At 42.0% G+C, this 12916-nt stretch overlaps 1 protein-coding gene across 2 annotated transcripts; it reads left to right on the top strand.

Annotated features, from left to right (window-relative positions):
- Positions 1-1834: 1834 nt before the first annotated feature.
- On the top strand, positions 1835-12295 carry ikbke (inhibitor of nuclear factor kappa B kinase subunit epsilon). 2 transcript variants are annotated; one of them, XM_076755462.1, is made up of 21 exons: positions 1835-1968; positions 2719-2818; positions 3051-3188; positions 3529-3658; positions 3734-3915; positions 5369-5529; positions 5790-5900; positions 6514-6693; positions 7502-7698; positions 8020-8078; positions 8198-8289; positions 8425-8526; positions 8645-8702; positions 9046-9158; positions 9235-9311; positions 9405-9444; positions 9544-9645; positions 10446-10542; positions 10743-10834; positions 10932-11003; positions 11110-12295. In XM_076755462.1, the coding sequence occupies exons 1-21, from the start codon at positions 1838-1840 to the stop codon at positions 11171-11173; spliced, it is 2298 nt and encodes a 765-aa protein (XP_076611577.1). In that variant the 5' UTR covers positions 1835-1837; the 3' UTR covers positions 11174-12295. The 2 variants fall into 2 exon arrangements, with proteins under 2 accessions (XP_076611577.1, XP_076611588.1); XM_076755473.1 differs by having other exon boundaries at positions 1862-2205.
- Positions 12296-12916: the final 621 nt, after the last annotated feature.

The raw sequence follows: 12916 nt of genomic DNA on the forward strand, positions 1-12916 counted from the left end.
AGAAAGACTTGTCAAAACTGAAGCTGCTAAAAATGTCGTGTCCCGTAATCCGAATGACATCACCAGGGTTATTTTTTTCGAACGTTGGATATCTCTCACAGGCTGAGTAGTATTCATTGTGTTGAGTAACTTCATAAGTTCAATCTGCAAATTTATGCAAAACCTTCTGCCTCTCTGCTGTCCCCTTCCACCAAACCCACACATTTGAACGACAGAAGGAGTCGACGCTGTCTTGCAAAACCTCATGCCTCGTAGGGTCCACTCTCCACGGTGTGAGCCTTGCCCAGTAACTCCAAATGCAGCTTGTCTTCTCAGCGATGCCCCTCCTGCACTTCGTGGCTCCAGAGCAGAATGCCTCAGGCTTCAGAGGCAGTGGGATGAGAGGCTAGTGCACCACAGACCACCACACACATGCACGCACCACCGCCCCCCCTCAAAAGTTATTCCCTACCGTTTGTCACCATGCCACTTTGGCACTCATGGATAGGAGTGACAGGTGTTGAGCTGGGGCGTGTTTGTTCTACACACTGTAACAGGCAAAGTAAGTGTTGGAAATTCATCACAAGTTCCAGGAATTTCCACCACTAAATCTTTCATCACCTGAAGGAGGACAGCCAATAGGAACGCCCTCTCTCTGATATGAACTGTGATTGACCAAAGTCTTCCACCACAGGATAGGCCTGAAAACAGAGCCAAGAGGACATGCACAAGTCCAGAGTTTCTCTCAGACCACTTGAATTACAATATGCTGGAAGGTTTTTGTTTTTATGGAATTTTAGGCCAATGACAAAAAACAACAAACAAAAAACTGCCTACCCAAGCTTTAACAGAACACAGCTACACACAAAGCCTGTTAGGCAACTAAGCAGTGGCATGAAGACCAACAGTAGACACATTAGAGTGTCTGCAGTATCAGATCAGACGGTGGACATGGAAAGGGGCAGTCAAATAGTAAACCAATTCATAATATGAATCTACATTATGGTTTTATTTTTTGTATTTGACTTCTGTGACTCACAAGAAATTGCCAGACTGAAATAAGCCTGCAAGATGGAAGATTTCAATCAGTTCCAAACATATGGATAAGTGTAGATATTAAATCTGTATCTAATAAAACAAAAAGAGAGGGCACTGCTGTCAGATTGGTGCTCAGTATCAGCACATGTGAGGTGCTCAAATCTGTGTCAGGAGGGAAAAACTTGGATCAGTGCATCCCTGCACCAAACACTGAACAACCTCAGAGAAAAATGTAGTAAACTACCAATCCCAGAGGTCACCTGAACAGTTTGTGCATTTCCTCATTTCTGCATAAGCTGCAAATATATGCACATTGTTGTCAGGCCAAATTCATGTGTCCTGTCCAACTATTATATGATGAGCCACGCGGTTTCAGTTGACAGTAGAGGGTAAATGTACTCTATCTATTTTTGAATACCACCACTAAATTCAGTGTTATTACAAATTATATTTTGCAGGTCAGATTTGTGGATTTGTCTCTCAAGCTGAACAGCTGAGACAGACTGAGCGACCCAAAGAAGTGCTCCATTGACATGAATGCATCTTAGGGACACTGTTTGTTTGCTGATATGCTGACTGACCGTCCTTTCAAATACACAGAAATAGTAGGGTGGAAATTCAGTCGGAGTTTCCCTCTTCCTTCCAGGACACCACAGTATGTCAGACATGCCCCCCTTCACAGTTGACGAAACATGGTCGGAAGTTGAAGCAGAGAGTAAAACTGTCAAGTTTGCACTCGGCCATATTTCCGCTTTCATGTGTAAACCAGAGTCCGCCCTGTGTGAAAACCACGCTTCCTAAATCTTAGAACGCCGCCTCAATGCAATGCTGCCAGCTGCTGACAGTGAAGGAACTTTCTCTGTCCACATTAAAAAGGAACAGAAAAACCTTTTGTTGTCCTTATCAGCGGCCGCCTGCACTGTACCTGTTCACGGAGCAGCCATTAGACAGGTATGCAGCTGTTTCTGGCTCTCGCTACGGAAGAAGTTGGTCGCGTAGGCGTCTGTAGGTTTTCATGATTTACAGTAAAGCCTGGGGACGGTTCGAGCTGTAACTGACACTAACGTTTATTTTGACGCCATATTTCCCGGGATAAACGTTCGTGCTGCGGGCGCGTGCGTAACCGGTCCAGGCAATCAGGGACGGTTAGTTTAGACCAGAGCTCGGCTAACTACAGTACCCGTCCAGGTAAGCTAACATTACAGCTAACAATTCAGTTAACGCAGGTTAAGCTAACTTGTTATGTAGTTTACAAAACTAAACTGGCTTGTTGTGAACTCTGTAGTGTGTTTCTAACAGAATTATGGTTAGTTATTCATTGTTATGTCTGTAAAGTGCGCAGTCTACGAGCTGACTGTAAGTTAAATTAGCTAAGTTAGATACCAAGCTAAAGCTAAATGCAAAACAACTGTGCACAATAGCAAGTTAGCTCTGTTATTGTAACTGGTAACATCTCTGGAGTTTAGTGTATCAACGGCAACTGAGAGTTATATTGTGGTATATGGGTATTGGTATGAACTAGTTCATACCCCATATTACTCCATTACTAATATTTATATATAGTTAATTGTTACTGTGTAGAGTTAGTTATTTTGTTCTGCAAATAGTTTGTAGATTAATGCTTTTTGTCTGCCTCTCCCCAGTCTCTGTTAATGTTTTCTAATTTTCTGTCTAATCATTTCCTTGTCCTCTTCTGTCCAGCATGTCAGGGATGACAGCCAGTACAGCAAACTACCTGTGGTCTTTACAAGACGTCCTTGGCCAAGGGGCTACTGCCAATGTCTACAAGGCACGCCATAAGGTAAGGTAGCCAGCCACATCACCCTGTCATGTTGTTTTTCTCATTCGCAGCACATATCACATCTCTGCTGCCATTACCTCAGATGTTTCAACCTACTTTTTGACTCGAAAGCACTACCAGGATGTGTGATAGGAAAAAGTTGTGGTCGCAGTGCTGATACAGGCTGTTCTTGACATTCCTGCATGACGCTGTGATGTGTTGCGCTCATGTTGCATTAAACTTGTGTGTGCAGAAGTCGGGTGAACTGGTAGCCGTCAAGGTGTTTAATATGGTGAGCTACAACCGCCCCCATGAGGTGCAGATGAGAGAGTTTGAGATGCTGAGGAAGCTCAGCCACAGCAATATTGTCAGGCTGTACGCTGTGGAAGAGGTAAGGCTATCATGAGAGGAGGAAAGACAAAAACAAGGGAAAACACAGCCATGTGTTCGGCTGAGATAATTATCGCTGTGTAAAGCTTTATTCCAAATTAATCTGGAACATGGAATAAGATAGCATTTGTACACCTGGTCCTTCACTATTCCTTAAAACATATCTATATTCATACACACATTCTCAGAACACACACACAACTTTCGCCAGTTACAGATTGGCAATTTGGGCAGTTTTCAGTATCTGTCATGGAATGATTGAGGCAGTAATTTTTCCTAACATGTATATGTTTACAGTGTTGAAAGAAGTGTAGCTCTTCTCCTGATGTCTTTCTCTCCAGCTGCCCTCTAAACAGAAGGTGCTAGTGATGGAGTATTGTTCAGGAGGAAGTCTGCTCAGCCTGCTTGAGGAGCCAGAAAATGCCTTTGGCTTGCCCGAAACAGAGTTCCTCACAGTTTTGCAGTGTGTAGGTGGGTGTGTATCTTGGTGTTTCCATATAATTTCATATACCTAAGATGAAGTATTCCTCCCTGTCTTTTCCTCAGTGCAGGGAATGAACCACCTGCGGGAAAATGGAGTGGTACACCGGGACATTAAGCCAGGCAACATCATGCGGCAGGTTGGGGAGGACGGCAAGTGTGTTTATAAGCTGACTGACTTTGGAGCAGCAAGAGAGTTGGAAGATGATGAGAAGTTTGTGTCTATATATGGAACTGAAGAGTATCTGGTAAGATCACAGTCCCACAAGTGTGTTTGTGTTATCTGGGTATATGCAGTCAAAAGTGATTTTTTATGAATACAGTTTTTGCGGGTCCTCCAGATCTGTTCAGAATAAAAGATTTATTAAAATGTATTGCATTAGTAGTGACAAAGATGTTTTCCCAAAAATAAAATAGATGAAAATCTTAGTGTGCAGATATTGGCAGGTCTATATGTATCAGATTGATTTATTTGAAAATTGTAGTATTTTATATATCCTGCTAACTTGACAAGAACCGGGTCTCACACTGGTGGAAAACCCATTATTATTTTCATAAACCACTTTAGTGTTCAAGCAGTTGTGTTATGGAGTGTCACAGTCTTAACAGTCTGTCTCATTCACTGCTTTTTAAAGAACATGAAACAGAAAGCCTTTGTTCTGCCTCAGTGGAGGCAGATATTGCTGAGAAAGTGCATTCATGCTCATCTAATATCCTGGATAAATAAAGACAAAATGAAATTTAAAAAAAAGTGATACAATTATATTGCACCAGTAAAAAGTATACTCAATGTTCCCCATTGATGGACAGTTGTAAGATTATTGCACATTTGGCAGCTTTCTCTATCAGTTCAGTTTTCCTCCGGGGAAAGCTCTCAAGGCTTGGTTGCAGAAACAGTATTGTCTTTCACTGTTATAATACCTTGTTCTTGAGAGAAGATTTCTTTACAGTATCCACTTCTAAGGTCAAGTGTGAAATCAATATAGTCTGTGTTATTGCCACTAGTTCAGTTGCTTCTTTCATACTCTAGTCATTTCCTCATAGACTATAAACTGTCCTTTCTCTTATAATTATATTTCTTGTACTGCTATAAAACCCCCATTTCCCCATGAGGATAGCTTGCCCTTTAAACTCTGGTCTGAATTTCTGTGTGCTGCATGTTTTTTACACACCCTCTCCCCACTCCATCTTGATATGCAAATTCTGTGTTACTAGTGTGATGCCCCCTGGAGCTCAGATCTTGATACCTCAAAGCAACTCATATTATCAAGCCTGGATAGCCCTCTTGTGGACACATTTAGAAGTGTATTAGTTCCATGTGTTTTCAATAATTGAACATGGAAATGCTGCCTATACATAGCAAGTGGATAGACCAACAAGCAGTGGCCTATGTGATCCTCAGTGATTCTATATATTTGCTACAATATAATTTAATACTTCTGACCAAAATATATGCCACATCAGCGTATACGTGCGACCTGTAAATACCTACTGATGGTGTTCCCTGATAAAAAGAAAAAGACTGCTGGGGAAAGAATACATGTTAGGGCACAACACCACTTTCACTTGACAGTTGGATAATACTCAAGATTAGATGGTAATCTGAACTGCTATTAAGAATGCCTGTACTGTTTATTCACATCTGCACATTTGATGGTGTCTTTCTTCTTACTTTGTGTGTATGTGTGTGTATGTATATAGCACCCAGACATGTATGAGCGTGCTGTGCTGCGTAAGCCTCATCAGAAATCCTATGGAGTGAGTGTGGACCTGTGGAGTATTGGTGTGACATTTTACCACGCTGCCACCGGCAGTCTTCCCTTCACACCCTATGGAGGACCCCGCAGGAACAAGCCCACCATGTAAGTTGGTACATTAGGTGTGGAAAAAGTGAATCCCAGGTGTCACATTTCTGATAACCACATTGATTTTTTAACCCCACCCCTTCATACATAGCTAATGCAACGCTACTCAACCATTTTAATTGTGCCAAATTCTTCGATTTCCCCACGGTGAAAGTTGTTTTTCTGCATGTGGTTTCTTCAGTAATCTTAGAGTATCAGGCAGAACACAACCTTCCATCAATGACGCATCAGCCTGACTTGTGTGTTTTTTTGTGTAGGTATAAAATAACTACAGAGAAGCCTATGGGGGCAATAGCTGGAATACAGCGGGTGGCAGACGGACCTATAGAGTGGAGCTACCACCTACCTCACAGCTGCCAACTCTCACAGTATGTCACCTATTAAAGACCATTTCAACATGAATCTCAGTAACCATGTTTCCATTAACATGTTTCTATGCACATTTTGAAGTATCGCGTTAGAAAAGATTGATGGAAACAGCAAAAATAAAAAGAAACTTCCTCAATTTTTGCAAAAAAAGCTTCTATGCTAACTTGAGATGGTTTTTGCCTTTTTGACAAAGACTCAATGTACCAAATGGGAGATAGAAACACCTTTTCCGAATAAACTCTGACAGAGCGAACATTGAACTCACGTGACTGACCAAGAGAGGATGAAGATGAAGAATATGTTTGTGCTGTTGAGAAATTCCCGAGGACTTCTCTTCATTTTTTTCTTGGAGATGACCAAGGCGACTGGTTTTGCCTCTTCTTCTTCCTCTTCTGTGAGATTGTTTGGCGGTTAGCAAACAGTTGGTTTTGTTTCTGGTTCATGACCACTGTCTTCTATTATTTATTACAGCCAGTGAAACATAGCCTATACTGCCCACTTCTGACCAAACTTGTTTGCTTCATTTCAAGTTTAATTTCAATAATTTTGTCTTGATTGTCTCAATCTAAATCTCTTCTGTTTTGTCCTTCTCTGTCTCTCATCTTCCTGAAGGGGTCTTACGGTGCTGCTGGTTCCAGTACTAGCAGGTATACTGGAGGCTGACCAGGAGAGGTGTTGGGGCTTTGACCAGTTCTTCACAGCCACCACAGACATACTGCAGCGGCAGCCAGTTCACCTCTTTTCTTTGCAACAGGCCAAGGCCCATTGCATCTACATACACCACCACAACACGTAAGCCCGCACAGCCGTATCATTGCACACATTTCTCTCATCAAAAACAAATGAAGCAGTCCACAGACTACAGGACTTTTTAAATGGAAACAAACATTTTTTGCCAATTGTCAGACTTGAACAGATTTCTAGTCTGTCCTGCATCTGTGACAGACTTCAAGAGTCAGTAAACTTTCATGGCTGCACAACAATTGTAGCGCACAGTGCTATACAAGTTGTCTTTTGCTGACCTTTGAAAGTGCTTTGCCTGTTCACTTGGTGTTAGTTCTTGACAGCATGACTCATTCAGGTAATGATTCCACCTACTGGCCAAAAATGTGAAGCAGTCGCAGAATTATGCAGAATAATGAGTTTAATGCTTTTAATGTGATAATGATAATCATTCCAGTATAACAGATTCTGTGCTGAGCTCTAGATTATATTTGTAATCCACAGCTTCCCCTGAAGGCTTTCCCTCGGAGGTGATTGAATCACTCTGAGCGAGTTTATGTGTGTGTTGCATCTGCAGTTTCTAATTAGAGGCACATGGTGTGATGTGAGGTGAATCATGGTTTGTTGGTTAGTTTTTACTTCTATGTGACTACAGGTACTGATGGTGATTCTGTCAATCACTTTTGTTGTGCGCTTTGAATACGTTGATGAACATAGTACATAATGCATTATGGATGCCCCAGTAAGTCTGTGCAGAGAATCACAGGTATAGCAGTGACTAAGAATGCTGACCCTGATCAGGAAGTTTAGTCAGGATGCAGCATCAGACCTGAAATATAAAGAGGTATCTACTTCTGTCTCCTCTCAATCCTCTCAGGGTGTCAGTTTTTTTCGAGGAGGTGGCGTCTCAGACTGGTATAGGAGTCCAGATGCAACATCTGCTGTACCTTGGTCACGACCTCCCTCTGGAGGGCAACATGAAGGTGGTCAACCTCCCGAGTACTTCACCTGCGCGACCCCTCATTCTGCTCAGCTACAGCCTTGAAGCAAATACCAGCCTGCCCTTCAGAGAGCGTAAGACAATCAAAGACACATAGAACACCTTTGATATGTTTCTGTGAAGTCTTAAGCTTTCCTCTTCTTTATTCTTTGCCATTCCCCTGGGGAGGTATGAAAGAGCTTTGATATGAGGCATATCCCAGCATCATACTTACTCAGAGAAGGCATATGTATCTTTGTGAATCAGCTCTTTTGTCTAGTTTTGTTGGATAATATTTATTTGAATGCCAATCCCAGATAAACACAAGATGGCTGCATAATGAAAGTTGGTTAAATAGCAAAGTAACACATGCAGTAAGTCACATGTTCTTGGGGTGTGCCGGTTTTTCTCTGTAGCGGAGACTCCAGTCATCCCATCCAAGTTTGACGTGATGGTAGACTACAACTTTTCCAAGGTACTGCTGCGCCACTGATTTTCTCTCCCACCCTTGACTAATGTTGTGTTCATTTCTTATTCTAATTTGGTGTCCAATCCATTATGTATTATCTCCTTTAACCCTTCTGTTCTCTGTAGGTAATAGTAGGAGTGGTCCACCAGTATCTAAGGATAGTACAGTTGCTGCACACACACCGAGAACTGCTACTGCAAGGATACTACAGCTACATGTGAGATGCACACATGCTGAAATGAGGGTTATTTGTTTCACTGTACTGGGTGATGTGTGACTCTAGGTAATGACCCTTGTCAAACTCTTCTCCCCTCCATTTCTCCTCCTCTCTCATATACTTATGGTTCCTCAGGATGAGGTTTCGAAAGGAGTGTGGAGAAGCAGTGCACAGTATTGCCATGATCACCATTAGGCTGCAGTCTTGCTTCAACGTAGAACACAGGGTTCACACACTGTGAGTTTGTCACTGCATGCTTTGAGCTCAATAAAGGGGATCTAGGATTGTCACATTTAAGGGGCCTCTTTTGATATTGTCATAATCTAATCTACATCCTCCTCTCATTTTTTTTCAGAGGCCGTTACGCTTCAGAAAACCAAGGTTCAGCTGATAACAGTCAAAAGCTGCAGCTGGTGAGTGTTGTCAGGAAGCATCACAGAAGCCGTCTTGACTGCTGTGGTTCATGAAAGTGGTGCTGAAAATGCAATTTTTGTATATTATTTATTCCTTCATTCATGAATGCAGAATGACAGAAAGAGTGACGAGGAAAGGGTTGGCATGTGAAGCAACGAATTTAGCCAGAATTCCTGTTGTGATGGCCAACGACTGGCAGATATCCACTCTGCTGACGTTTAGTTAGAGGGCTAAATCACTGAATTACTAATCCAGGATAATGGACTGTGAAGCATTAAATCCTTTAGCACACTTGTGATTTGTTGATTCAGGTATGACTGTCTGTGGCTGCTGTCTCTACAGGTCCATGAGCACTTGCCGATATATGCTGCCGGCATCCAAGAGTTTCAGAACCGGCTGGACCATCTGCAGATAGAACAGGCCAAGCTAGCAGAGACGCTGGCCAATGACAAGAGGTACTCAGGGACTCAAAGCTCCAGGGTGACCTCATGGCTTTGTGGTGTTTGAACTCTGACCTCTTGTCTCCCACAGCTGTCAGAAGATGGAGATGCTGCTGCAGAAGATAATGGCAATTCATCAGCATTATCGGAAAGACAGACTTACTGGTGGTATGTGTGTTAATTTGTTGGTATATGCTGTGTATTTATCGCTCTTTTTGTTCATTGTAAAATTGTCAATGCCTTTTCTTATTTTCACCTCAGAGTTGGCATATAATGATGAGCAAATCCACAAGTTTGAGAAGTGAGTATGTGTCCTCACAGCTGCTGCCCTGCTCACCCAGCCTGTGAAAGCTTTTACTCTGAGCTATCCTGTAATCTGCTTGTCACTCTCCCTTCCCAGAATCCACCTGTCGTCCCACATTAAGCGAGTGAAGTCGCTCTTCAGAGAGGACTGCGTGCAGAGATACAAAGAGCTTTTGGCCTCAACAAGGACGTGGAGTAGGTCAGAGCAAGCCCTCAAGTCTGATTTTTAAACTCCAAACACAGTGTCGACTTTGGGCCACATTCACCACTGTTGTGTTATCCCAACCACTCTTGTTTGCAACAAGATAACTGTTGACAGCCATTCACACAGATGATGAAAGCTTACGTGAAGAAGATTAACACAGGGCAGTAGGTCCTTGCTACTCAGCAGTCCCTCTCAAACAGATTAAGTTGGTAGTCTGCATTATTAATCCTCGCTTCACATTTGTTTAGCAAGTGATTTTGAAATTGTACATTTGATCACATTTAAATTTACATTTTTAATTTTGATTTATATGCTGAAGTACTGTTTAATTGATGGATTTCACTATTTCAGTCTAACTAATGAGAATCTGTATGTGCGGTGTGAGTCAGTCCAAAGTTTGGTTGCACATTACAGAGAAAACAAAGTTTCCCAGACACAGTGGAGCATGTGATCGGCAGGAGTGCAGAAGAGTTTTCATTTGTCAATGTGTGTGTAGATATATACAACCAAAGGGGTTTCACGCAAACATTAACTTACAGTTTACTGTGAGGTTTTGATAACTAAAGCATGAAATCGTGATGACAATATATCTTACAAATTAAAATCTCAGAGACTGAATAAAAAATGTCTTCCTTATTAACAAATTATCCAAATTATGTCATCACATTTTTTGCTCATTTAAAGTTGCCTTCAAATCAGTAGACTTGAAATTTCAACAGTTTAGCATTTTTCTTGTTGTAAAGATGGGAATTTGGCTCGTCTGAAGTTTGTCCCGTCTTCACCCTGCTTTGCAGTGTTTTACTGGAGATGCAGACCCGACTTCAGGACTTCAACTCTTTCTCCACAGGCTTGTTGGCAGACCTGGAGATGAGTGAGCAGTGCCAAAATAAGGTCAGCATGTCACTGTCTCTCCTCCTCTGGAGCTCAGATCAAAGATTGTAACATACCACGATGCAGAAAGTTTTTAAATATGTTGGGTGTTGTTTTCATGAGATAGATTTGGGAGTATTATTTTAGTGGTCACGTTAGTGATGTCAGTCATGCAGCATGTCAGTGATGTGATGATGTCATGTGTGATCTGTCCTCCTCAGGCTCTGGATCGAATTCTTTTCAGTCTGCAGTCCAAGAGAGCAGGACAACAGCCTGGAATCACACCCACAGACAAGGACCAGATGGTCTCGAGGTTTGTGTCTTTGTGTGTGTGTGTGTGTGTGTGTGTGTGTGTGCAGGATAGAGACAGTTGCCCAGTTGCCCTGATAACATGTCTTCCTTTGTTCTAGGATGCACCATCTGAAGGGGGAAATGGAGATTTTGGTGAGAGAGCTACAGTGTAACAACAGCATTATTGAGAGGTCAGTTTAACGACCAACTTCCTCTCCATACATCTACTCTATCAAAAACCCCTCCCCCATAAAATAGTAAGTGAGGAAAAGTGATTCCATTTGTTTTGTCCTGTAGCCTGGGAGCAGTGAACTCTACGGCAGCTCTGGACCCCAACTTGGACAGACCTTCTACACTGTGACAAAAGTGCAGCATCACTGGATCTTAACTCACAAATTCACATACACTCTCACACCTGCCACTGATGAACAGTAATGGACAGAGTACTGGATCTTCTTTCAAGCACTGGCTGCAGCTCACGGTGCAGGAAGAGGAAGCAGCCCAAGACAATCAATACAATGTGATTCTCAATTTAGAGATAAGATGCACAGAATGGAGAAGGAGGAAATGCCATTGATGGATTTTTACTGTGTGTATGAGGGGGCAGGGACTGAGTACAGCAGTTCAATATAAACCTCATTTATGCCTTTAGTGTTATTGTATTTCTAATAGGCAGCCACAGCAGTGTCAGGATAAAGCACAATGTTTGCCAAGTCAGCTGCTGTGTCTTTTAAGGCCGTGGCTCTCCCACAGAAGCTCTGTGACATCTGGACACCCTTAAATGACTGATTTAACCAGAGTGATTGAATACCTCTCTCTGTCTATGTATGTATGTATGTATGTATGTAAGTGTGCTCTCTCTCTCTCTCTCTCTCTCTCTCTCTCTCTCTCTCTCTCTCTCTCTCTCTCTCTATATATATATATATATACATGTGTGTGTGTGTGTGTGCGTGCGTGCTGAAGGAAGAGCTTGTCTGCTGTCTTTTCGCCTAGTGGTTGATCATTCAAATGGTGTCACATGACTTTGTTTCTAGGTTGACCTCAAGTATAATATTGTCAGTTCAGTGAATAAGTAGTGATTGATTACATCATTGATTATCTGCTGATTGTGCTCTCCAAGCACACAGCACAGTAGTTTTGATGTTATATTTGTCTCTTTCTGTTGATTTTTAACTTGAATGGTGAGTCATGTCTCTGTATTTAATCATGGGTTTTACTGTAAAAGAGAAGTAAAGTCAGGGAAACTCAACGCTCACCACAGCATCTCCTTTTTAACAGAAGTACATAAAGCCAACACAGTCCAGTGACATTACAGAAAGTTAACAGGATGAAATGACATTAGCCTGTGTGGTTCAAATGCTGGGGAAATCCCAGGGTTTGGTATTTGTTTATAAAGGGGTCATGGATGATGCATGAGAAAATTCTTACTGAAAATTGTAAGATATATTTTTACTGTACTTATAAACATTTTTGCCATGAGAAATGATATTATCCCTGTGAAAGCAAGAAACATTTCATGTCCTCTCCTGTAAGTTTCCTGTGGCAGCATAACTCCGTAAAGAGGAATCACCGTGTTCTGAAAATAAGATGACTGAGACAACTGTACTCTTTCATATTCAGCGTGTGCTCAAACTGCTCGAACATTAGATTTGGTGTGGGTAGGTGTAACTGTGCTGGGAAGATGAAAGGTCTTAAACAAAACAGAAAACAAGTGAGCTGTTGTGACACTGCAAAGTGCAGAGAGTGAAATTGAAAGTTTTTTTACTCAGTCTGTGTTGGAGTGGTGTGGGTGTCCTCGGGGGCTTTCTCAGCTCAATTAGGGGGACAAGCCCAACCGTCTGTGGTTTTGCACCGTTCACATGACGTGCTCCTGGCAAAGTGGAAAATTTGATAACTTTCCTGTTCCTGGCCTACACAAACAAGTGTGACATTTTGTTTTTATGGGTATGATATTTATTTATTATTTAGTACCTCTTCAGTACATACTGTTGGCTCACTTATTAAATCCTGCTGTGGCAGTTGAGTCTTATAACCACAGTCAGTTGTATTAGTTATATTTTTTTGTTGTCATTTGTTGATCCTTGTGTATTTTCAACAGGGACGT

Source organism: Chaetodon auriga, chromosome 2 (genome assembly GCF_051107435.1).
Source record: "Chaetodon auriga isolate fChaAug3 chromosome 2, fChaAug3.hap1, whole genome shotgun sequence".
Taxonomy (NCBI): domain Eukaryota; kingdom Metazoa; phylum Chordata; class Actinopteri; order Chaetodontiformes; family Chaetodontidae; genus Chaetodon; species Chaetodon auriga.

Coding starts and splice junctions, on each gene's coding strand:
- ikbke (XM_076755462.1), top strand. CDS start 1,838: ATGCAATGCTGCCAGCTGCTGACAGTGAAGGAACTTTCTCTGTCCACA. Junction 8,290..8,424: donor CAAGGATACTACAGCTACAT/GTGAGATGCACA, acceptor ATGGTTCCTCAG/GATGAGGTTTCGAAAGGAGT. Junction 11,004..11,109: donor AACAACAGCATTATTGAGAG/GTCAGTTTAACG, acceptor TTTGTCCTGTAG/CCTGGGAGCAGTGAACTCTA.